This window comes from Sminthopsis crassicaudata, chromosome 2 (genome assembly GCF_048593235.1).
Source record: "Sminthopsis crassicaudata isolate SCR6 chromosome 2, ASM4859323v1, whole genome shotgun sequence".
Taxonomy (NCBI): domain Eukaryota; kingdom Metazoa; phylum Chordata; class Mammalia; order Dasyuromorphia; family Dasyuridae; genus Sminthopsis; species Sminthopsis crassicaudata.
In genome coordinates this window covers 256,619,854-256,647,202 of record NC_133618.1, presented here as the reverse complement: position 1 = coordinate 256,647,202, position 27,349 = coordinate 256,619,854, and the positions used below count along the sequence as shown (strand labels likewise).

Here is a 27,349-nt window from a genome sequence, read left to right as displayed (position 1 = left end):
GCTAATGCATACATTCAATGCAAGTGTGGTTTGTTTTTCTATCAGTTAATGTACTTAAGAATCTAATAATAAAAACTGGATTATTTTTACATTGAGCATCTTTGTGTTTCTTTTACTTAACCTGTCTTTTGTCTCCTTTGTACTTGATTCACACCAGTTATATTTATGTCGGTCATAAACACTTATTAATTTACTTCCTTAGGAATTAAACAAAATAGAATTTTTAAAAAGTTTTAATGTTAAAGATTTCAAGTGATTATGACCATTGTTTAATATTCTAATTTGATAAAAGTTTTAGATGTCTTTAGAGATCAATTATTGTGTACCACTTACTAAATGTGAAGGCTATGCTGATATATAACTGATTTTTTGGTGTATTCCACATGACTGAATTTTTGTACTTCACATTCAAATGCAACATGAATTGTGATGTTATAACTCATCCGAGCCTCTGCTGACTGGTACTGTTGGTCTTAAATCTGACCCTTGTCAACTATAACACAAAAACTAACTCAAAAAATTTGACCTAATTACATATTAAATAAAGTATTGCATTCACTGTTGAACACATTTGGCATATTTACTTTTTTATTTTAAAAACACCAATTTACACTTTGTTTTCATGGAAAGTAGAGGTTGCTTTTGTGAGGGGTTGTATATAAAAATATCCAAAGACTTTGACTGTTGTTTCATGCTCTTCCTGAAAGGGTCTTCAGTCATTTGTTTTTTAAATAAGGTGCTGGCAGACATGGTTTTTAGGATAGCAAATCATGTGCTCATCTAATTTTAGTAATCTAACTCAAGGGTTGCTTTGATATTTATCATTAAATGTGCTTAGGTCTCTTATTGTCATGTTTTACTTCTATTATATAGATATGTTGGAGAGCTGATTTCTGATTCAGAAGCTGATGTCCGGGAAGAGGACTCCTATCTCTTTGATCTGGACAACAAGGTAGTGTGCTTCAGGGCAGTCAGGGACTATTGTCTAGGTAAAGATCAGTCCAAAATATATTTATACATTTTTACTTTGCCCCCAAGATAAAAACTTTCCACCTCTTATAGTAAATTTTTCTTTCACCCAGTACAGCCTTATTTTTGTTCTAGTTTAATTGGTGTAAAAGACGGAAGATAAAGTTCCTTATGTCTTTTCTGGAGAATCAGATTGATTGTTGTTTAACATTTGAATTTAATTTTATTGTTTTTTTCTTTTACATTACAATAATCATTGTACATGTTCCTGGTTCTACTTCACTCTATCAGTTCATACAAATCTGATCATATTTCCCTGCATTTTTCAATTTTTTTTTTTGGTTTCTTATTGCACAATAATAACATTTCGTTACATTTATAAACTAGATTTATAAGCCATTCTCTAGTCATTTGGCATATATTTTGCTTCTACTACTTTGACACTATAAATAATATTCCAGTTCCTGATGGGCAAAAAGTGATGAGTATATTGTCCTTTTTGGTTTTGATTTTTTTGTTCTGCATTGCGTTTTTAAATCTTTCCATACGTCTTTGTGTACATCATATTTGTCATTTCTTGAAGAATAACAATATTTCACTTTATTAATATAATATAAATAGTACATTTTCTCCAATGATTTTTATAGGTGGGATGTGTGTGTGTGTGTGTGTGTGTGTGTGTGTGTGTGTGTGTGTGTGTGTGTGTTGGGATTTTATTTCTTCTAACGTAAATTGTACAGTTTATGAATATTTTAGCATGGATGCAGCATTAGTCCTGAAGCCAGAGAACTTGAGTTTATATTCTACCTCATACACCTTCTGTTTTTATGATCTTGGGCGAATTACTATACTTCTTTGAACCTTGATATCCTCATCTGCAAAATGAAGGGTTTGGATTAGATGATATATGAGACTACAATCTTTTTTTATTTCTGATCTCTTTAAAGATATAAACCTAAGAGTAGGTTGGCAGAGACAAAGAGTAATAAATAATCTTTGACATAATTTGAGTTTGTATACTATGTCAGTATTAATTTTTTTACATTTTTTTCTGTTTTTTTTTTTTTTTTTTTTTTTTTTTTTCAAAACTTATAAAAAAAAAAGTGAACCAAGTTTTTGGTTTAAAAGATGATGTACTTAATCTAGTTTTTACAAGTTAGCTTGCGATAGTTTCTATAATATCCTATTTGTTTGACCTACTTAGTAGTTTTCTATCTTTGCTTCTTATTCTTATATTTCAATATCTTTTTATTGAAATTTAAACAAAGTACAGTGAAGAAAATGAAAAAATGGACCTTTTTTTCTTCATTAAAAGCTACACTTAATTAAGCAAAAGGTAGCTACAGTTTTGAGAGGGTTGTTTAAAGATTAAATTCATTTGATTAAGTTATGAACAAGAAACATGAAGCTTTATTCCATAATTGAAGAATATGTTTTAAGATATGCTTCTTTTCTGTAATATGGACAGTTAAAATGAAGGGGAAATAGGGTGAAGAGAAGAAAGTATTTAATTACTGGGAAGATAGGAAGTGAAATTGATCTAATAGAGGGAAAAAAGATATTTGGTAGCTATAGAAGTATCTTAAAATTATTTGAGGTGTGTTGCTATTCATTTCAGCCATAGGCTTGGTATTAGAAATTTTTTTCCAAAGTTTATATCTAGATATTGTCCTTTGAAATGCAAATCAGTTTATTAATCACTGCTCTGATACTTCTTTGATTCATAGGATCATAAATTAAAAGCTGAAAGGTGCTACATAGATGCCTTTAATGTAACTTTTAATTTAACAGATTGGGTATTATCACTTTTTTTTCTTAAATCTTTAGCAAATCTTACTATGGTAGGCATTTCAACCAAATAATTATTATTTGGGTTGCAGTAGTTATAGCCACATGTGCCAGATGAATAAAGCACATGGATTGAGATCTTAGCACTGAACTCACCATTAGTTTGATTTCCCGCACAGTCTTACCAGAAAAATACGTAGAATAGGATGTGCTTTTCCCCCAATAGTGAAATCAGAGAGTTATTATATAAAGCGGTGGATTTTTCTATAATGTTATAATATTTAACTACAAAGGGCTCATGGCAAGCTCATGATTGGTTCAGGTGGTGATCTCTTTTAGGAAGTTTCAACCTAAGTTCTAGCAGTAAGTCTTTAGGATAAGTGAGAGAGTTAATGAGAATATCTTGTGATGAAACTTATGTAGTGGCTGATTATTCTTTTTAATTAATCTTATTCCATCTTTTTTTTTTCATTTATTTATTTTTATTTATTTATAATTTTTTTGACAGTATATATGCATGAGTAATTTTTTTTAAACATTATCCCTTGTATTCATTTTTCCAAATTATCCCCTCCCTTCCTTTATTCCCTCCCCTTGATGACAGGCAATCCCATACATTTTACATGTGTTACAATATAACCTAGATACAATATATGTGTGTAAATACCATTTTCTTGTTGCACAAGATTCCGAAGGTATAAGTAACCTGGGTAGATAGACAGTAGTGCTAACAATTTACATTCACTTCCCAGTGTTCCTTCTCTGGGTGTAGCTGTTTCTGTCCATCATTGATCAACTGGAAGTGAGTTGGATCTTCTTTATGTTGTTATTCCATCTTTTTAATGATATTCAGATAGAAATAGTTCTGGGATGTCACTATCTAGCTTAGTATTTTACATTTGGTCATCTATAGACTGTTATATAGAGAAAGTAATCCCTTATATATAATTGGTTAAAAATATGAGATAATGCTTATCTTCATTAGATTCACCAAAAGCATCATCTGGATAACTCCTTCAATAGACAGGATGATAGGAAAGGTTATAATACCTCATCCTCTTCCTACATGGTTTTGAGTTCTTCTATTAGGTCTCTATATTTGACATTATCACTAGCAACTATGATGTTTTGATATTATGCTTTTAAGTTTTGCAGAACACATTACAGCTTTGCTGGAAGTGATTTTTAACATTTGGCTCTTTGTGGGAACCTGAACTTCCAGCTCAAATTCAAATTTGCTTACTCCATCTTAATTAGTGAATCAATTAATTTTTTAAGATAACCTGACCTCACTGTCATCTGGGGACACTTGAGAATTCTTGGAGCAACAAGTTTTCTTTGTTTTCAGGGAATACCTGAAAGATATTGTGGTACAGTAGATAGCTCTGGACTTGATATTAGGACACCTGATTCCATGTTCTGTCTCAGACACATATTAGCTACATGATTATAAGCTGGTCACTGAGATTCTTAAAGCCTGAATTTTCATGTTTATAAAATAGGATTAATAATAATTGCACCATGTCATCAAAGAGGAGTTGTGAAGAAATCTTATTTTCAAACCTTAAGTACTCTATACAAAATTGATTATTAGCAAAACTATATGATGTTTAAGACCAAACTTCTGAGTTGACTATTGACATTACTGAGAGTAACATGTTCTTGGTTATAACAACATTATAAGCTTGGGAGTAGGGTATACTGAAATAATTTTGACTTTTTTTTTTGTTTGTTTCAAGGAAAGGCAAATATCTTTTTTTAAAACTTAATTTAAAAAGGAAAGATGGTCAGTATAAAAAAGCTGTATTTTTAAACTTCTGAATTTAAAGACAAAGGAATGAGACTTTAGATATTTATATAAAATGTTGGTTGTGATATAAAATACAATCAGTTACAAAAGGGAACCAGAATGGTCTCATATATCCCTTATTCTTTGTGGTTAAACTCCTTGAGAAAGCTATTTTTATGGTGATGCTATTTTTTCTCCTCTCACTTTCTTCTAAGTCCTCTGAGTTCCAGTTCAGATATCACCTTTTACTAGAGGCGTTTCTCCATTCTCCTAACTACTAGGAGCTTCCCCTTTGAGAATATCTTCAAGCTCCTTTGTATGTCTTTCTAAGGTACTTAATTTTTTAGAGATTTCTCCTCCATTAAGTTGCAAGCTCTTTAAGGACAGGGTCTTTTTGGTCGTTTCTTTGTATCCCTAGTGTTGAGCGCAGTTCCCCAGAGCACAGTGAGTGTTTAGTAAAATGATTGTTGACTATTGAAACCCTTAATTTGCTCCTAATCAGCTCAGTATCACGATGAGGCTCTTCTTGAGATTCCAAGACTTAGATCAGGTTCCTTGTTGAGAACTACTTGGTACACTTTTCCCCATTAGAATATTTAATTTTTGTATCTATTTCATTCCTCTCTAGTAGTCATTAAAGCTTTATTAAACACATGGTACTGTATTGAGAATGTTAAGTCTTAGGAATATAAGAAGTAAAAAGACAGTCCTTTCCTGTACTAATACTTTATACACATTAGATGTTCAATAACTGCTTCTTAAGTTGAATTGGGGATTTTAGTGGATTGAATTAATAGAGTAACACAACAACCAAAACTAATACAATACTGGAATGCACTTAAGGCAGATTTTCATAGAACTTTATTCTGACATGATAAAACTGAATCTTTGGAGTATTTTTTTTTTCCTTCTTGGGATATCTCAGTTTAGTTTCAACTGATATGTCCAGAGAAGGATCATCCAGGACAGGGAAGAGCTTTGTGTCTGAGATGTTTAGTTTGAAGAAGAGTTGATTCAGAGGGATCACAATTGTTATCAGATATTTGAAGGATTATCATGTGAAAGAGTCCTGTTCAACTCTAGAGGGAAGAATCAGAATCAATGATGAAAATGGTACAGAAGCAAATTTAATTTGTTACTGGAGTTGTTTCAGAGTGGAATGGGCTGCCTTGGAAGTAGTAGGTCAAGCAGGGGCCAGATGACTTTTATAAAGGTGTATTTTTGAGATTCTTTTGGGAATAGGGTTTTTGGAGTAACTGGTTTTTTAGTTTCCTTATAGCTCTAAAATGTTTAAGTTTGAGGAACAATAACAACAAAAAGCTGGAATGATCAGAGAAGACTACAAATATAAATGATAATCCAGTAGAGGAGATTCTGAAGGAATGGTCAGACAAATAATATAAAATCAGATAAATAGGGAGGAAAAGTCAGAAAAGTGAATATCCAGGAAGGTAGTAAATTGGTTAATAGTGTCAGAAACCACAAAGAGGTCAAAAAATATGAGGATCAGAGATCATCTAGCTTGACAATTAGAGAGATAATTGGCAATTTTGGAGAGCATTTTTATTTCATCTAGGAAAAAATGATAAGGAGAGGAAATGGAGGCAGTAAGATTAGAACTGGATATATAGATTTGGTAATTCTGCAAAGAGGTGGTAATTGAATTCACGAGATTTGTTGAAATAAACAAGAAGAAGCATGTAGAATAACAGACCCCAAAACAAATTATTGAAACTCTCCCACACTCAGGAGACTTAATGATGATATGCCATTCACTGTAAGAGGATACTATGAAGTAGCTGGAAACAAATAGAAAGATTAGGAGAAAAGTATTATGAGAGAGACCAAGAGAAGAACCAGGATCCAAGTACAGCTAGTTATCCTTGGTATAAAAACCTGCAGAAAGTAAGTACAAGGGGCATAAAGTCAGTATAGGCCATCAAATATAAAAAGTCACTAGTGACCTTTAGGGGAACAATTTATTGATGTCATCAGAAGTTAGATTACAAGTGGTTGAGAGTAGACAACAACTATAGACCACTCTTTTAGAAATTTAGCGTGAACGTAGGAGAGAGAGATTAATGGTTGAAGGGAATAGGAAAATATTTTATTTCTTAAAGAATGTGTTTCTAGGCAGTCAAGAAGGAGACATGACAGGGGCAGCTAGATGGCGCAAGTGGATAGAGCACCAGCCCTGAATTCTGGAGGACCCAAGATCAAATTCAGGCTCAGACACTTAACACTTCCTAGCTGTGTGGGCAAGTCACTTAACCCCAGCCTTGGGGGGGGGGGGGGGGAAGGATACATGACAAAGAGAAAGACTAAATATGATCTCATTTCATCTTCATGATAATCCTAGTGAGAAAGGTATTATTATTATTATCTGTTTTACCTTTGAGGAAGCAGAAGCATATAGAGGTTAAGTGAGCTGGCCAACTGGTAGGTATGTGAGGCCAAATTGGAATTCTCTGGTCATCCTGACTCTTAACCCTCTGCCTTCTGCACCACTCTCTATCTCTGGCCTAAAAATCTCCTCACCTTCTGAGTACAGAACAAAGAAGAGGATGAGGGAAGGTACAAAAAATGTTTAAGGAGTAAAGCAGAAGAAAGGGGAGCTCATGTCTCATGGTTCCACCTTTTCAATAAAGTAAGAGGTTAGTCATCATTAAGAAAGTAGCTTGTACAGTGGTCATCAAACCATTCAGTACTGACTAAGAAATAGAGTGGAATAGATCAGGAGAATAGGTTAGATTTACAGCCCAAAATAATCAAAATTATAGCAATCTAGTGTTTGACAAACCCAAAGATCCCAGCTTTTAGAAATGCAGGGAAATGCAAATTCAGACAATTCTGAGTTACTACTACACACCTCTCAGATTGAATAAGATGACAGGAAAAGATAATGATGAATGTTGGAGGGAATGTGGGAAACTAATACACTGTTGGTGGAACTGTGAACGGATCCAGACATTCTGCAGAGCAATTTAGAACAATGCTCAAAAAGTTATCAAACTCTGCATACCCTTTGATCCAGCAGTGTTTCTACTGGGCTTATATCCCAAAGAGATCTTAAAGGACGGAAAGGGACCCACATGTGCAAAAATGTTTGTGGCAGCCCTTTTTTATAGTGGCAAGAAACTGTAAACTAAATTGATGCCCATCAGTTAGAGAATGGCTGAGTAAATTATGGTATATGAATGTTATGGAATATTAATGTTCTGTAAGAAATGATCAGCAGAATGATTTCAGAGAGGCTTGGAGAGACTTATATGAACCAATGCTAAGCAAAATAAGCAGAACCAGGAGACATTATACATAGCAACAAAAAGAGTATATGATGATCAATTCTGATGGATATGAGTCTTTCCAACAATGAGATGATTGAGGCCAATTCCATTGATCTTATGATGAAGAGAATCATCTACACCCAGAGAGAGGCCTATGGGAATTGAATGTGGATCACAACAGAGCATTTTCACTCTTTCTGTTATTGTTTGCTTGCATTTTTTTCCTCATTTTTTTTCTTTTTGATCTGATTTTTCTTGTGCAGCAAGATAATTGTACAAATATGTATACATATATTGGATTTAGCATATATTTTAACATGTTTTAAAAAAAAGTAGCTTGTAGGTAGAACTAGAGTAAAGGTTTAAATATAAAATTATATGAAACTCAAGAGGCAGAATGTTATTATAGATAAGCTAGCCTGTCTTAGAGCCAAGAATACCTAGATTCAAGTCTCACTGCTAACACTGAATGTGTCATCCCAGGCAAGTCATTTAAACTTTCAGTCTTCCAGGTAACTCTTTATGATAGTATTGTAAGACATAGTGAATGTACTTGTATTGGTACAAGAATTTTTCTCATTAGAGAATTACTTATATTAGTGCAATTACAGATCCAGTCCTTGCCACATAGAGTTAGAAATTAACAAAAAGATTACTTATAAGCAAAGAGGTCTCATTTGAAAGTAGATAACATGAATTTGTTTTTATTTATTTATTTGTTATTATTAAAACTTTTTATTTTCAAAATATATGCATGGGTAATTTTTCAACATTGATTCTTGCATAGCCTTTTGTTCCAAATTTTCCCTTCTTCCCCCTACACCCTCCCCTAGGTAGCAAGTAATCTAATATATGTTATACATGGATAACATGACTTTGTAGTTGACCTATTAGACATACGTCATGGGCTGAGTTCTCTTACTCTTCTCTCTTCTCCATATATTCTCTCTCCATGATCTTATCACTTCCCGTAGGTTTCATTATTATCTCTGTACAGAATATTCAGATCTATATAGCAAGTTCCAGTTTCTCTTGAATGTCAGTCCTGTGCCACTGGTTCCTAGTCCAGTATTCCACACATTATGCCATATTACGTACATTATGCCACCTAGCTTCATAAGAGAAGAAAATAGCCCAAAATAGGAATGAAGAATCAGAACAAAGTTAGATGGAATGATGAATTTGTAGTAAAGATATAGGACAGATTTATTGTGTTACATGTCTCTTTCTACCAGAAGTGTGAAAAGAAGTGCTGGAGTCTTTTGAGATAGGTGTTTTGCAGTTGGGATGAAGAACAAACTGTCTTCTGTATCCACTCTACCTTTTTCATCTTTATTCCCTGAAGGTTTTGACATCCTCAGGAAAAACTGAGAAGCAGAAGTTGGAGATTTTGCATTGCTAATAATAGAATGGTTATTCTCATGATAAATTAGAAGTTGGCTCTCTGACAGAATTTCCTTGTGTATAGAAATACATTAAAGCTATGTGTCTAAAAAATAAAATTTTGATTATTGTTCCTGGTTTTTTGTATTACTTATTTTTCCCATTATGCCCCTTGTGCACTTCTTCTCAGAGAGCCATTAATGAAAAATTTTTAGAAGAAAGGAAAAAATCATATAAACCAACCAGTATATTATAGAAAATTTTGAATATATGTAGTATTCTACATCTATCTCTTATCTCTGCAAAGAAACTGCAAGAAGGCTGTCTGATCACATGTCTTTGGGAGGGATTAATAAGCTTGATCGTTATAATTTCACACTATTCAATTTTAGTTGTTATAATTCTCAATATTTATATCATATCATTTTGTTGTTGACTTGGTTGTATTTATTTTATTTTGTCTAAATTCATAATGCCTTTCCATGTTTCTAAATATTCATATTTTCATCATTTCTTACAGTACAATAATATTCTATTATCAATTGCTATAGTTTATTTGGCCATCCTCTCAGTTGAGGAACTACATCTTTTTAAAAAGCCTGTGGACTTTGGGGGCATAGTTAATGGAGGAACTTGGATACTGTTCTTACATCTGTAATGTTGCTGAAATTTTGTGTTTCAACTAGAGCCATTGAGACTACAGGGTACCCAGAAACCTGAAATGTGTTTTTTAGTAGCCATACATTTCTGGAACTACAAATACTTAGCTCCTCTAATTTGTTGATACTGTGAAATTGAATTATGTAATAAGGTTATGACATGTCATTTACTCAAAAGATATTTAAGTCAAAATATTTATATAAAGCTAAGGGCATAGAAGCGTACTGATAAACATTAAATATACTAAACAGTTTTACTATTTTCCATCAAGCAGTAGTGTTTCACTTATCTGAACATTCTAGATTTGGCTACGTTTTCTATCCTGAAAGATTTCTGAGAACTAGAAAACATTTAGGAAAGCCAAACATTTCAGAATTTCAGTTCACCAAAGTTATCCACCTATATTTATAGTAGGGCAGCTCCATCATCAGGTAAATCAAAAAGTAGTTATTAAGCATTTAGCATGTATTAGGTGACAGTCAACTAGGTTGAACAGTGGATAGAATACTGTGGTCAGGAAGGCCAGAATTCAAATCCAGCTTCAGACACTTACTAGCAGTGTGACTCTGGGCAAATCACTTAACCCTGCTTTCCTCAATTTCCTTATCTATTAAATGAGCTGGAGAAAGAGATAGCAAATAGGCAAGCAAACCAATAGCCAAGAAAACCCCAGATCAGGCCACAGAGACTATGACACAATTGAAAATGATTAAACAACAGCAAATGTGTCAAGTGTTGTGCTAAGCCTTGAAAATACAAAAAAAAAAAAAGGAAAAACAAAGCAAAAAACTTTACCACCACCACTACCACCACCATCCTAAAACAGTCCCTGCTCTTAAGGAACTCACAGTCCATTGGGGAAGACAGCATGAATACTATATACAAATAAGATAATTACAATCTTAGAAGGACATCTTCTTAAGCAGAAGGTGGGCTTTTAACTGATACCTGAAGTCAGGAAAGCCAGGAGACATGAGGACAGAGATTAATCCCGGCATGTGGAAAATCCATGAAAATGAATGGAGCCTGAAAATAGAATGTCATGTTTGTGGAATAGCACAAAAACTAATGAAGAAGACTGAAAAGGTAGAAAGGAGCCGGGTTATAAGCCAGTCAGAGGATTTTTTGATATGGAGGCAATAGTCATTGTAGGGCTTTACATGATCAGACTATACTTTATTGTTGTTAAGTTGTTTTCAGTCCTATCTGACTCTTCATGACCTCATTTGGCAATGATACTAGAGATTTTGTCATTTCTTTTTCCAGCTTATTTTATAGGTGAGAAATTCTGACAAACAGGTTTAAGTGACTTGCTTAGAGTCCCACAGCTAATAGTGTCTAAGGCCAGATTTGAACTTAGGAATATGAGTCTTCCTAAATCCAAGTCCAGTATTCTATCACTGTACCATGTAACTGTTGTGATCTGCACTTTAGGAAGATCAAATTTGATAATAAGGGATGGATTGGAGGAGAGAGAGAGACTTTAAAGCAGGGAGCAGGTATTTGCATTAATTAAGATAAGAGGTAAAGTTACTTATGCCAGAGTAATTGCAATGTCAGAGAAGAGAAAGAGCATGCATGAGAAGATAGAAATTGTAATATTTGCTGACTGGTTCTTTGTAAAGGGTAAAAGAGATTAAGGAGTTGAAGGTGGGTGACTGGTAGGATAATATTGCTACCTTCAATAGTAATAGGGAATTTAATCTAGGTCTTGCTTAATATTAATTTATATAGAAGTATAACAGGCCAGATTATCTGGTTTCTAGGCCCATTAAAAAATTAAGTAAAAATGTTGAGAAATGATAGTTGTCAATCTGATAGAATAAAGAAGCCATTAAAAAAAAAAAAAAACTATGCTAAATATAACTGAATTTAGCAGATAGCCACATTTACCTCAGTGTGCCTAAAAGATCTGTTGTACTTTATCATTACACTAAGATGTTCATAATGCCCCAAATGAGGAGCTGAGGAAATTTGTGATTTATTTTGCAAAGGCTTCCATTGAAAATTGCTAAATAATAGTAACACCAACAACAATAATAAATGTTTTGGCATTTGAAAGAATAATTTCTGTTGTGTGAAAAAGGAATCACTATGGAACCTTATTTCCTAAATTCCAACAATACTGGATCAAAGAGCTATTATGCTATTACTTTTTTTTTCCTTTTGTTATACACTTAAATAATGCTTATTATAAAAGCTAGCAGTCACCTTTTACTCTCTGAAGCAGAGAGTGGCAATTTTTTCTCTGTCCATAAGTCATGGCTCTGGTTTGAAAGCCAATTTGATGACCTGTTCCCTAGTGTATGAGTGTCTATGACCAACTGCAATAAGTTTGGTCAGTGTGACCCAAATAAATGCTGTAGATTTTTGCATTTATCATTATCACAAAGCAAAATAATATTTTTAAAAAAGAGAGATCTGTGGCTAGAATCTTGACAAAAAATACACAGATGTTAAGGAGGAGAGGGATGCAGATATGATGCTTTCATTATTTGAAAAGACTGCAAGATTCTGTTGCCTTTTGGTTCAATTTAGAGCTTTGGGACTGTGTACCGAAAAGATCTTTGTATTCCACTAATGGAACTGTATGTATTTGCCATTGGAATGGGTTCTGTAACTTAATTTAGCTGTTTATATACAGTTATTCTACTGTGATCAAATCCCAGTGACTTCTCTTAATGTATCAGGAGCCTTCCTATTGTCATTATTATACTTGTGAGAGTAAGATTTTGGAGATTTGCTTTGCTAATATTAAGAAGAATCTTTCGTGGATTCCTGCATTGTACTTTATACTAATATCTTGTCATTTGGTGTGAAGAGATAACAAATCTTTGAATACAGTGTTCTTTGACCACAGAATATTTGTGGAAGCCAGTCTTTCTAATCTATCTTTAATATCACCCCTCAATCTTCCTTAGTATATTGGAACTACAGTCATCTTTCTTTCTCTCAAAACTTCAATTTTTACTTATCTGTTTATTCTTTACTTGCTTCCTTCAAACATGCCATAGTCCCCACCCTGTTCCCCCATCAAAAAAAATTTTTTTTGACAGACTGTACTGGGACTATACATCCTCCTTCTCCTCCCCCTCTCCCCCATTTCAAAGGCAATTTGTTCTCTTTCAAATCTTTTTTTATAATAGTTGTAAAACTTTGTATTTTATATTTTTCTCCTTCCCTCTCTCCCTTCCTCCATTCCTCCTTCTCCTAGACAGCAAATAATCCATTATATACAGTTAAACAACTGCCATTCTTCTAAATATATTTCCACATTTATCATGCTGCACAAGAAAAATCAGATCAGAAAGGGAAAATAAGAGAAAGAAGAAAAGCAAGCAAGCAAATAACAGCAACAACAAAAAAGGTGAAAATACTATGTTGTGATCCATATTAATTCCACATAATCTCCTGCTGGGTGTGACTGGCTCTCCATCACAAGTCTATTGGAATTGACCTGAATCACTTCATTGTTGAAAAGAGCCATATCCATCACAGTCAGTCATCACATAATCTTGTTGCTGTGTACAATGTTCTTCTTGGTTCTACTCAGTTCACTTAGCATCAATTCATGTAAGTCTCTCCAGGCCTTTCTGAAATCATCCTGATTGTGTCTTACAGAATAAAAGTATTCCCTTACATTCACATACCATACCTTATTAAGCCATTCCCCTACTGATGGGCATCTACTCACTTTCAAGTTTCTTGTTACTATAAAAAGGGCTGCTACAAACATTTTTGCACATGTGGGTCCCTTTCCCTCCTTTAAGATCTCTTTGTTATTTAAGCCCAGTAGTAACACTGCTGGATCAAAGGGTATGCACAGTTTGATAACTTTTTGAGCATAGTTCCAAATTGCTCTCAAGAATAGCTGGATCTGTTCACAATTCCACCAGCAATGTATTAAGTGTGTGAGTTTTCCCACATCTCCTTCAACATTTGTCATTGTCTTTTCCTGTCGTCTTAGCCAATCTGAGAGGTATGAAGAGATACCTCAGAGTTGTCTTAATTTGCATTTCTCTAATCAGTAGTGATTTAGAGCACTTTTTCATATGACTAGAAATTATCCTCTTTTTCTTAGCTTGAAAAAACATTTGGTTAGTCTCCACTTTGTCTCTCTTTCATTAATTAACCCTTTATACCTTAATTTCCAATATTATTCTTCGTATTGAAAATATTTTCCCCAAAGTTACCTGTGATTTCTTACTTGTCAAGTCTTTTTTTCAATCTTCATCCTTCTTTACTTGTTGAATTTACTTAAACACCTTAAACCTCACCTTCTTAAATTGTGGTTTGTGAACCTATATGGAGTCTCATAACTGAATGCGATGATGGTAATCAATAAATATTTGATTTGTACACCTATTTTACATATATGTATATCCAAGATCACGTAATAATTTTTTTGATTGAAAGGAAGTCACAGGTAGAAAAGTTTTAGGAAGCCCTGCAAAAAACTCCTTCAGTCTCTTTCATTGATTCATCACTTAGATCCCAGTTTAAACTGTGGGTTGTAACCCTATCTAGAGTCTCATAACTGAATGTGGGGGGTCATAGGATTATGATTTATTATCAGTAAATGTTTGATATATATACCTGTTTCACATATATTTGTAAGTCCAGAATCATGCAAAAATTTCTTGGGAGAAAAAGGTTACATTGAAAAAAGTTTTAAGTAGCCCTGAAGTCCAGTAAAGGAGAGTTTCCTTGAGAATGCAATAAGATTGTTTTAAATCTACACTGAGAATTTTGGAAACAATGGGTAATACCAGTAATCAGTGTACATAAAAAACATACTTAATGAATACATTCTCCTGAGAATTATAACGGATTTAACAGATATCAGTAACTCCAACAGAGGCAGTCAGATATGTTGGAACAAAATTTGAAAGTTGAAAAAATAGAAGAAAATGTAAAATTTCTTTTTATGTCACAAACAACTAGAAACAGAGAAAGGAAAGATAATTAATTTATGAGTCATTGGACTTCCTGAAAACCATGGTTTTTTTGTTTGTTTGTTTGTTTTTTTCCTTTCAAATTGGACACTTAAAAAAATCATAAGTGAAAACTAATCAGATCTGTTAGAACTGGGAGGTAAAGTGAAAATACAATCTACTATTCACTATTTGAAAGAAACCCTCAAAAGAGAAGTACCAGAAATTTCATAACTAAAATTCAGGGCTCTCTCCTACTTCAAAGGAAAAATATGGCAGCTTGAGAGAAGCAGTTCAAGGTCACACATAAGACAAGCCAACTTCAACTTTATAAGCGAGGATAGTTTGGCATACTCTTTTCCAGAAAAAAAAATGGGCTTATAGCCAAGAATCATCCTGTAAAGCTGAATATAATCCTCTCAGGGGGAATGGAGAGGATGAACCTTTAGTAAAATAGTACCTTTTCAGATATTTTCTGATTTTTAAGAACTTTGAAAGGCAAACATACAATTCAAGAGAAACTTGAAAGATAGAATTTGTTTTAGAAATTGGAAGGGATGGTATTGTGATATGCAATCATTTTAATGGGGGGGGGCAAAAGAGAAGAAGCAAATATCCCATTAGAATTCTGTCTTCAAAGTATTAGGGGAGTTAAATAAGAAAAGCAGGAATCTTGGAGGCAAGTCTTGTTTTGACAGTCTAAAAGGAATATACCATAAAAAAGAAGGAATTGGGAACTTAACATTTTTTGTGATTGGAATATGTGAGAAAAATATAAGCATGAAGAAAAAGGACTGGTATCCAGATTATCTGATTTGGATAAATGAATGTTAAAGATAAATACACACAGAAATACATTTTACTCAACAGGGAAATAAGTGAACATTAAAAGAGGAGGGACAGTTATGAGGGCAATAATACCAGAGAGGGAATTATAACAAATGTCCTGATCTTGAAGAGATGATTTAAAAAGTAGGGGAAACAAAGCAAAGAACTAAAATCTAGAGGTTCCTTATCTTTTGAGAAATAAATGATCAAATTATATGATATAATTGCATGATAAGAAATCATAAAACATTTCAGAGAATCTTGGGAAGTATAAAATGATACAGAGTGAAATGAAACAACAAAATTCATATAATGGTAACATGGTAAAGAAACAACCTGAAAACCTTAAGATTCCTGATCATTTTCCAGTCTTGAGTTCAGGAGACTTATGATGAAGTATGTTTTTCACCTCATAAAGTAATAAAGCCTCAATACAAGAAGGAGACATAATGTTTTTGACATGGCTACATTAGCTACAAGCTAATTATGCTTGAAGGATTTTTCTCCCATCCTCTAGTTTTAATTGTGGGCCAGGAGTTGATGGATTCCAAAGAAAGAGGGCCTATTAGAACAATTTTTTTTAAAGGCATAGAAGAAAATTTCAAGTCAATAACAGACAAGCAGAATAGTTTTGAAAATAACAAGTGGAATTTAGAAACAAGCAGGACAAAATGGAGACTCATTATTTCATGTTGTATATTTTATATGTATTTTTCTTTTGTTGTTTTTGCAGACTATAAAAAAGTTCTTATTGGGAAGAAGGGCTTTAAGGTCAGAAAGAAATTTAAAAAGCAAAACAAACTCTTACAAAGGTGGATAGTATATGATAATGAAATGTTGTTGAATAAAGCACCTTCTCCCCCCCCCCCCCGAAAAAAATAAAAAAGAGACAAATAAATATGCAACATTAGAGGATAAACCAATCTAGAGAAAGTTTGGTGAGTTATTTAGCCTGAGCAAAGGTATTATTTAGCTGAACAGAAGCATTCAAATATGAAAAAGAGACATAGGACTACAAACAGAAGAAAAAGTTAAGAGATTTTCAAATTTAATTGCAACAAAATTTTCTGTCCAGATTAGTGGAATCATCAAACTGAAGTTACCGAGTAAGTAGAAAAGGCATTAAATAAAATAAGGACAAGAAAAACAGACAAATTGCTTCAGGAATATGTAGAAGATCTCTATACTGACGGCAATAAAATTATGAGAGTATTAAGGGATCATTTATAAGGTGTCTGAAGGTAGAGAAGATTCCAAAGACAAGGAAATAATTTTAAACTTTACTAATTATAACAGCTTCAGTAACTACCCATCTATATTCCTACTTTACCATTTATGCAAAATTTTCATGGAAGTCATCTATATAACAATTGAGGTCTTCTCTAGAGAAAGTATTAGTAAGAAACAAGCAGACTTTAACAAGTTATATTCAACAAGAGACTAAATCGTAAATTGGTTGAAAGATGCAGAGAATATAAGATCTTGGTGCTTAATATTTATTGATTATTAGAAACCATTAACTAGTAAGAACAAGTTCTTTTTACAACAAGGTGTCTTCTATCCATTTAGCAAGGTCATTCAAGTGATCCTCTGATGATAAATATCTGTCGAGGCATCAAACAGGAAGATGCATACTCAACAAAATTATTTTGATGATGTGATGAAGAACGTTCAGCACAGGTTAAGGAAGGATTCCCTCCAGCTATTTCTGATTTTGGATGACATTGTTTTGATCATGTCAAGCCTTAAGACATTGCTGAGTCTTCTGGAAGAGATCTGTAACTCCCTGAAGGATCTGACCTCGCCATCTACACAAGAAAAACTAAATAGATGAAGAATGTTTATTACCCAGAATTCAACTTTCATTTGAATGGACAACATATAAAATTTGTGTTTATGTGGGTTAAATACTGAGACTCAAAAAGGAGGAAAAAAATAGGTTGTATTCTTTTTGAGGAAATTGGAAAAAAGGCTTGCCTTCTTGAAATAGCCCAGAACCATCTTTCAATACAAACCTTTTATCAGTATTGCTTATATGGTAGCAAGACCTGTTACAGCACTGCTTCCTGAAAAACTAAAGTTGAATATCACAAAGAAGATATTTCAAAACTACTACATTTGTGAGTGTGTTCCATTATGTAACCAACAAGGCATTCTGATAAAGAGTTGTCCAAGAATTATATGACAGAAAGAGAAAACCTAGGATGGCAAGGGTGAGAAATAACAATTGACCAGAGTAATGTTTACTCATAGCTTCAAGATATCCCTAAAATTCAGACTAGACCAAATGGAAATGACTTAAAGAGATAACAAGAATTCTTTATTCATTTTTAATTTATGGAATAAAGCAAGAATTTCTATAATGTAGTATACTTTTAAATTTTTTATTTATTATTATTTTCTTTTATTATAGCTTTTTATTGACAGAACATATGCATGAGTAATTTTTGCAATATTGTCCCTTGCACTCACTTCCCTTCCTCCACCCCTCCCTTAGATGGCAGGCAGTCTCATACATGTTAAATATGTTAAAGTATATCTTAGATACAATATATGTGTGCAGATCCATACAGTTCTCTTTTTGCACAAGAAAAATTGGATTCAGAAGGTAAAAATAACCTGGGAAGAAAAACAAAAATGCAAGTAGTCCACATTTATTTCCTAGTGTTCCTTCTCTGGGTATAGCTGATTCTGTCTATCATTGATCAATTGAATTGAATTGGATCTTCTCTTTGTCGAAGTTATCCACTTCTATCAGAATACATCCTCAATACAGTATTATTGTTTGAAGTATGTAATGATCTTCTGGTTTTGCTCACAACATACCACAATTTACCCAACCATTCTCCAATTGATGGGCATCCATTCAATTTCTAGTTTCTAGCCATATAGATAGTATACTTTAAAAAAAAGATGATTGCACATGAAACTGTAGAGTTATGTACAACTTGCTATTCCTTATAAGTATATAAATAAAGTTAACATGTAAATTTCTTTATTTTCTTTCTTCTTCTTCACCTGCCCAATCTGGAGGTGGTTAAACACAAATATATATAGCATACATAATAAGAAGAATGAGAAAATGGAGGAAAATAAAATATATCTCACTGGAAATAATTGACCTAGAAAACATCCATGAGAAATAACTCAAGAATGAAAGGATTACCTTACGTCCATGACTTTAAAAAAAAAAAAAAATCCAAAACCTGGTTATTTCAGGACATCATGAAGGAAATTTCCTAGACATATTAGAACAAGAAGGCAATCTGAAAGTAAAAATAATCCAAGAATCACCTCCTGAAAGAAATCCCAAAATGAAAGTGTCAGTGCCAAAGTCCAGAACTTTCAAACAAAAGAAACAAATAGAAATAGCTAGGAAAAAAGAATTTAGATATCAAGGAACCATAAACAGGATTACACAGAAATTGATAGTTATCATATTAAAGGAGCAGAGAACATAGATTGAGATTGTCCAAAAACCAAAAAACAAAGAAATCTACAACTAAAATGACTTAACAGCAGCATCAAGCACAATTTTTGAAGGAAAAAAATGGATTAAAAATAGACAATTAAAATAGAGAATTTTCAGATATTTTTATGGAAAAATTCCAAAAAGGAGTTTTGGCCAGTTCTGATTATTAGTAAGTTCTAACACGTCATGCCTAAATTCAAGCATTCATCCATTGTTCTTGGTCCATTCATTGTTGTTAGTACTGCCTTCTGGAGCCAAAAAGAACATAACTGACTTTTCTACAATATGACAGAGAATCCTTTAGATCTTGAAGACAACTACCTGTGTCTTTTTATATCCAATATACCTAGTCCTTTGATCCTGTCCACATATAATGTAGCCTTAAGGCTTTTCACAACTTGGAGTGTCCTTTGAACAGTCTTCTATTTATCAGGGTCTTTATTAAATTTTGGCACCCAGAACTGAAAATAATACTATACATGTAGTATATGACAATGCTTTCTCCTACCTGTCTAACCACTCTGTCGTCTTTACTGGATCTTTATGCAGTTTATAATTCTTCACTATAGGTTTCCCCCAAGTTCTGTCCTGGGCTTTTTTCCCTCCTCCCTCAAATAAGATACTTGTAAAAAGTGCTTAGCATACATAGTGCCTGGCACATAATAGGTGTTATGTATATGCTTATCCCGTTTTGTTCTTCCCTTCCTTCTGTTTCTTTTGGTGATCTCATCAGCTCATATAGGTTCAATTACCATTTTTGTGCAGATGATTTTCAGATTTGTCCAGCCTTAATGTCTCTTCAGATCTCAAGACTTACATATTCAGCTACATATTGGGTATACAAATTGGATGTCCTATAGACATGTCCAAAACTGAACTAGACATTTTTCTTTCCCCAAACCATCTTCCCTTCCAGACTTCCCTGTTGTTGAGGGTACCACCATCTGCCTAGTCATCTAGCCTCACAACCTAGGAGGATTAACTTTCCACTCCCTCTCACTCCCTATATCCAATTAGTTGTGAAATTCTGCCACTTTATTATCATAGCATCTTTTATATATATCTTTTTTTCCCCTCTAACACTGCCATAATCCTGGAAGGTCCTCATCACATTATGCGTGGATTGTTATAATAGTGTAGTCATTTCTAAAGTCTTTTTCCACTCCAGTCCATCCTCCACTCAGCTATATAATTGATGTCTTTTAAGTGCAGGTTTGACTATATCACTTTCCTATTGAATCGACTTCAGTGGCTCCTTGGCAGCTGTAGGAGCAAATATAAAATCCTTTCAGGCTCTAAAGTTTTTCAATAATCTGCCCGCTACCTATCCTTTTGGCCTTTTTACACCTTTCTTTTGCTACATACTCTTTGATTCAGGGACAGTGGTTTCCTTGCTATTTCTTCACACAGCACTCCATCTCACATTTCCAGCCATTGTCATTGACTGTGTATATTTTCACTGCCTAGAATGTTTTTACTAATCTCCACCTCCTGCCTTTCCATTCTTTAAGTCTCATGAATGTCTCACCTTCTGCTAGGAACCTTTCCCAGTCCTCCCAAATTTTAGGGCCTGCCTTCTGAAATCTCCAATTTATCCTGTTGTGTCTCATGTTAGAAGGAGAATTCCATGAGAGTAGGGACTACCTTTTTTAAAAATTATTATTATTTTTATTTAATGTGGCGACCATGTTAGCACCCTGGGTACCTTAGAATCAGCCTGAGTCAGGATAAGCAAAAGTCTTTATTCTTGGTTTTTAGTGGTAGAAGTGAAAAGAGTGGATGGATAGGATCTCTTTGACCTCACCTCTTCATCTCTCGCAGAAGTGACCCTGGCTAGTCTCACTGCACCTCCTAGTCCCTCCCACAATTCTCTGTATACACCAAATGATTGGGGCAGCACAGGATAGTGGGAAGGGCCATTTTTCCACACATATTCCTATAGAGTATTGTCCAATCAGTAATTAGCCTCAAGTGCTCGATTGTCTAGTGCATTGACTTAAGAGTTTCAGCCCTTTACAATTTACCAGATATATGCATGGGTAATTTTTCAGCATTGACAGTTGCAAAACCTTTTGTTCCAACTTTTCGCCTCCTTCCCCCAGATGGCAGGTTGACCAATACATGTTAAGTATGTTAAAGTATAAATTAAATACAATATATGTATACATGTCCAAACAGTTATTGCTGTACAAAAAGAACCGGACTTTGAAATAGTGTACAATTAGCCTGTGAAGGAAATAAAAAAATGCAGGCAGACAAAATTAGAGGGATTGGGAATTCTATATAGTGGGGACTGCCTTTTTTTGTTGTTGCTGTTTGCTTCTCTGTTTTTAAATTTTCTTTGTATCTTCAGTGCTTAGCCTGGCACATAGTGTACCAATAAATGCTTGTTGATTCATCAACTGATAGGAGGTCAGATGAAGATGTAATAGAATGGGACTATCTGATCTTTATTCCTGGAAATTATGCCCTTCCTAATGCAGCCCAAGGTTGTATTGATTATTTGGCTACCACATCATATTGTCAAAAAACGAAATTAAGTTAATCTAGAATGACTGTCTTTGATGAATCTATTCTGGTGTTTTGTTAATCACTGCTTCCCTTCTTTGTTAGTAAATAACTGTCTCTTTAATGATCCATTCTAGAATTTCCCAGGAATTTTAGTCAAGCTCATTGATTGGTTATATGCAGACTCTGTTCTCTTCAAAATTAAGACATTTGCCAGTCTTAGGCTGCCTTTCCTTTTTTTCTGATTGTTGAGCTATCATTGGTAGTGGCTCAACAATTGCTTCTGCCAGTTCTTTCAGGACCAGAAGATGTCATGCCTCTAATTCACATAACTTGAATTCATAAGGCAGTTAAGTGTTATTTTAGTTTTCCTTTTTTTAATCTTGAAAATCTGTTATTACCAATGTAAAGGTCATTTTCCTTTGCAAAGAGAACAAATGAAATAAGAATTGAGCATATATACTGCCTCTCTGTTGTTAGTGATCATTTTTCTCTCAACCCAGGCAAAGCTCCTCACCTTTGATCCTGCCTTTCCTCCCACAATATTTCAAAGTAAGAATGGCAAACCTTTTTCATTGTCTTGTCTTCCCTCATTAATCTCAGCCTGTTCTGAGATTTAGTATTTTGGATACTGTTTTTATAAAACTCTACAACATTTATAGTCATCTTTTGTTGCCTAGTTTTACTTCCATTAGGCAATCTTTGTTGTGGAAGTAACCATAGGAATATTTGCATTTATTAACAGATGGCTATATTGTATAAAGAAACATAAGTTACCTTAAAGATAAAATTATCAAAATCATCCCTACATAACTTGTCACTTATTTTTGAAAATTCTTGATAAGGTCCATCTTATATCCAAAAAAATCCCTTAGTATAATAGTTAGCAGCTTGAGGATGTGATCAGTTCTAAATTCTCAACTACTAACATCATTGGTATTTAAGTCACTGGTATCACAGTCTGTATTGCCCTTATTAATATGTCTGACATAGTACCTAATAAATGGCTATTCTCTTCCCTTCTTTTTTTTTCTCCCCCATTCCTCTTACCTGGTGAATCAATAAACCTGCTTTTTAGGTTAGGGCCCAAAACAGTGCTATCAATAGATCTTTGGCATAATGTGTTCTTTTTTAGTGTGATCCACAATTAAAGAGATATGATATAAAATTATTGTTACATATTTAAAACCTGAGACTTTCATATTAAATGTCACAAAGGACAATTTCCTTAACCAGCTGTCATAATCAAAAGGCATTAAAGTCTAAAATAAGGAAAACGACAGTAATACCATAGTTAAATTTTAAAACTCCCATATCAGGGAGAAAGTTTTACAAGTAACAAGAAAAAAAAATTCAGATATTACAGAACCACAGAATTACACAAGACCTAATTGTGGCTACATTAAAAGACTAGGTCTTGGGCTCTGTATATTCAAGAGCAAAAGAACTGTCATTAGTAGCTGAGTAGTTCCAAAGAAAGATTTAGATAGAGCAGAGTATGATGTGATTCTAGGAAGCAAAATCATATAGGAAAAGATAAAAAGAGTAAGTTATATGCATGAGCTATGAGAGTAAGAATTGACACAGAGGAATTAGATGGGAAGGAGGGTAGTTCTGAAATCTACTCACATTGGGAACGGGTTAAAAAGGGAAAAATACATACATATATCTAGGAGGGTATAAAAGTCTTCTAAATCAAGAAATGAAGGAGAAAGAATAAAATAAGGGAAGGAGGTAGAAAGAATGTACATTAACAGGAATGGGATAAATAGGGAGGGAAACGAGGAAACAATGAGGGGAGAGGATAAGAGGGATTGTGGCCTAGAGTGGGGAGTTAATTAAATAATAGCAAGGCATGGGTGATGGTAGATGTAAAATTGAGTAGTCAGTAGGAATAGGAAATGAGGTACACTTAAATATAATAACAGTGATCAAGAATAGAATTTAATAGAAAAACAAAAGCAAGAATAGTAATCAGTGATTTCAGACAAAATTAGTACTAAAATGAATTTAATCAAAAGAAAAAAAATAGAGAAACCATACTAAGGTCAGCCATATTAATATTGTTATAGACTATTTAAAATAGCTAGATAATATAAGTTTGAAATATTACTATGATATAGGAAATGATAAGTTGGCAGATTTAGAAAAATATGGGAAGACTTAGACTTATGAAGGATGATGGTATCCACTTTCACAGAAACAAGACAAATGCAGTATGGCCTTACTTATGTCTATGAAGGTAGATATGTTTGTGATTAAAGCTATATCTTTGTATATATGTGTGTGTGTATGTATATGTGTTTATTTATCTGCTTAATTGTAGTCTTCTTGGTAGAGGTGAGGGAAGCAAAGGGGAAAAAATAAAGTAAAAAGTTCATAGCAGAGAACAAAAGAAAAGGAAAGATGGACAGTATATACAAAGTATAGCATTTATTATATAGTCTTCCTCCCTCTCATCCTTTCTTCTTCCCTCCCTTCCTTCCTCCCTCTCTTCTTTCCACAGCTAGGGTTAAGTGACTTGTCCAGGGTCACACAGCTAGGAAGTGTTAATTGTCTGAGGTCATGTTTGAACTCAGGTCCTCCTGACTTCAGGACTGGTGCTCCTACCTAGCTGTCCCATATAGGCTTTCTTGAAATGAAGATTTATTGTTTCATATTTCGAATCCTCTCTTATGTTCTGCTGTGCACATGGCAATATTTTTTTTTATTTTCCTATTTGGTATCTAAATTTTAAATAAACTTTCAAAAAAGATATCTGAAAGGCAATTAGAAATCAGTGGGGAAGTTGGAGCAGCAATAAATAGATTTAAATATTGTTAGTCTCATGATGGTAATTAAATCCATGGAAAGAGATTACCAAGTAAAATAGTGAGAGAGGTAGAAGGAAAAATGGTCCAGGACAGAATCCTGGGAACCCTTATGATTAGAGGACATGGTCCAGAAGATGATTCAGAAAAGGAGACCAAGGAGTGATTCAATAGGAGGAGAACAGGACAGAGTGGTGTCCTGAAAACTTAGAGAGAAGACTATGTTAGGGGAGAGTGATCAATAGCATCCAAGCAGAATGATCATGAAGAATGAGAACTGAGAAAACAAAACAAAACAAAATGTTGAATCTGGCAACTAAGAGACCATTAGTAACTTTGGACAGAGTAGTTTCAGTAGAATTGATAAGGTGGGAAACTAGATTATAAGGAACTAACAAGAGCATGAAAGAAAAAAAAAATTGGAGACTCTTATTGTAGACGGCCTTTTAAAGATTTTAGCCATAAGAGACAGAAGAGAAATAAAGCAATAGTTAGCAAGGATGGAAGGATCAGGTGAGGGTTTTTTGAAGGTGAGGAGACATGGTGTTTGTAGACCATAGAGAAGGAGAGATTGCCCCACTTTTTTATTTATTTTCAATTTCTGGGAGGAGATAGAATGGAATGGGATGCTTTGAACAAGCAGGTTAGCCTTGGTGTATAATTAGGTCACTTCATCATCTGAGGCAGAGGTGAAGGGGAAGAAAGTGGCAGAAGATAATTGACTGAAAGGAGTGTATGTGTGTGCATGTGCATGCATGTGCATAAAAGTATATTGTTTCCTTTGATAGCTGTAAGCTCTTTAAGAAATGAGGAGTCTTTCATTTGTATCTTCGTATGCTCTAGACTTCTATCACAGTACACCTGGCACATAATAAAAGCTTAATAAATGCTGGCTGGTGAGAAAAATTATTTTTCTTTGTGTTTTATCTGTCCTGCTCATGGTAAATTTTAAGATCCTTTGATCGGGATCTGTAGTTTATCTAAACCTTGTATCTCAACCCCTAATTTAGTGTTTGTATAAAGTAAGCATAATAATCTAGTAGATAAATGAATGATAAATTAATGTATATAAAATACTTGTTTACTTTCTTCCACCTATATTCAGTCCCCATTTATATCATTCCCTAAATTTCTCCAATGCAATAGAAATTTTTAAACACTTTTTTTGGCATCCCCACAGCTCTAGAATATTTTTGAGCAAGTGCTGATACAATAGATATTTAAGCCTTTCAGACTCTGAAAGGGTGTTGTCTTAGTGTTACTTATTTGAAAAAAAATAACTTGTTAAAGTCATGTTTTTTCTGCTATATTCTATTTTACCCCCTCGTTGATTTTGTGTATTCACTGAAAAGTGACTTATTTTAGTTGCTTTAGACTAAACCAAATAATCCTCAATGTGTTGCTTTTCTTCTCTTTCTTCCACAGGACGGAGAAATTTACTGCATAGATGCCCGTTTCTATGGCAATATCAGTCGTTTTATAAACCACCTCTGTGAGCCCAACCTCATTCCTGTGCGTGTCTTTATGTCACATCAGGACTTGCGCTTCCCTCGAATTGCCTTTTTCAGTACTCGGCAAATAGAAGCAGGAGAAGAGCTAGGGTATGTATTCTTGCATTATCTTATACTTGCATGCCCTCCCCTTAAATTTGGTGTATTTGTATACATATACATAAATGCTGAAATACATTTCCCACATATTCATTCATATGAAATATTATTTGTAAAGTGCTTAGCTCAGTGCCAGCCACAGAATTAAGAAATTCTTTCCTTCTCATGTGTACACATATATGGCTGTTTTATGTTGGTATATCTTTGCTTTATACCAGAAATAACTTTGTTCAGTGTTCTGTCTTTATGGGGAAAAGTTTGGCATTCAGTTTAATTTCATGTAGCTGATGTGGCAGGAGCTGGTGTAGTTTTCCCCAGTAGTATAAATATAATATAACTTTTAAGAATGTGGAACAGCAGTTTTTCAACAGTTCATAAAATGAGTTCCATTTTTATGGAAAATCAGTTCTTAATTATCTACATTGTGCATCTAACTCTACTACTGTGATTTTCTGTAACATTCTTTACTTTCTAGAGCTGGGTGTTGTGAGTAAAAGGAATTCAAAAAGTCTTGTGCTACTGTTGCAGTAGAATCTGTGATAAACTATAAATCAAAGCTATGAGCATGATCATTTTATTAGCAAAGCTAGCAATTATCAATCAATGGGAACCAAAGCTCCTCAAAAACCAAGGATATTATTTAGGGACTTACAGAGCATTCTTATAGTTGCTAAAGAACATAGCAGACTTATATAATATTAAGTAAAGTCTCCTTTTTTTTTTTTTTTTTTTTTTTTTTTTGAAATTACCTGAGGAACTTCAAAATTGATACAGTTTTTGAGAAATAAACAAGCCTTCTTTCTGATTGGGTGAGATAAAGGTATTGATTAATGGAATATTTTACATCAGCAGGTTGTAAAAGCACATGAAAGAAATTGGGAACTTCCAAAAAGGGCACTAGCTTCTGACAAAAATAGGGGAACTCCAAATTGGAGTATATGTCTCATAATGGGAAACTACCTCTCTTACCCACTTTCCTGTTTCCTAGTTGCCTTCAGCAAAGCATTTTTTTAAAAGTCACCTGATTTTATAGCACAGCAAGACCTAACTCTCAGAGCAAGGATAATCATGATATAAATGGAGGTAATTAATTTTAGATTGTACAGTTTCCCTCCTTAGTTCTCAAGAGTCATGTCTCCCATGAATCATTCTCTATAAACATATGTTGACTAGTGGAATTACATCATGTGTGTCTAATGTTCAGCATTTAAAACACTGTAATATTTTCAGGGGCTAAGTTTGAGTTTGAGCCAGCTTGAATTTTACAATTAACACAATAATGAATACAAGGGTGGAGAGACAGTTATGAGA

General features: G+C 33.7%; 1 protein-coding gene across 21 annotated transcripts in view; it reads left to right on the top strand.

Moving 5' to 3' along the window:
• Positions 1-27,349, top strand: part of EHMT1 (euchromatic histone lysine methyltransferase 1) — a 265,726-nt gene that overhangs the window by 228,249 nt on the left and 10,128 nt on the right. For all 21 annotated transcript variants that reach the window (XM_074288973.1, XM_074288966.1, XM_074288986.1 and 18 more), the window contains 2 exons: positions 874-952; positions 25,854-26,029. In XM_074288973.1, the coding sequence (XP_074145074.1) occupies positions 874-952; positions 25,854-26,029 (255 nt within the window). The remainder of the gene's footprint in view (positions 1-873; positions 953-25,853; positions 26,030-27,349) is intronic.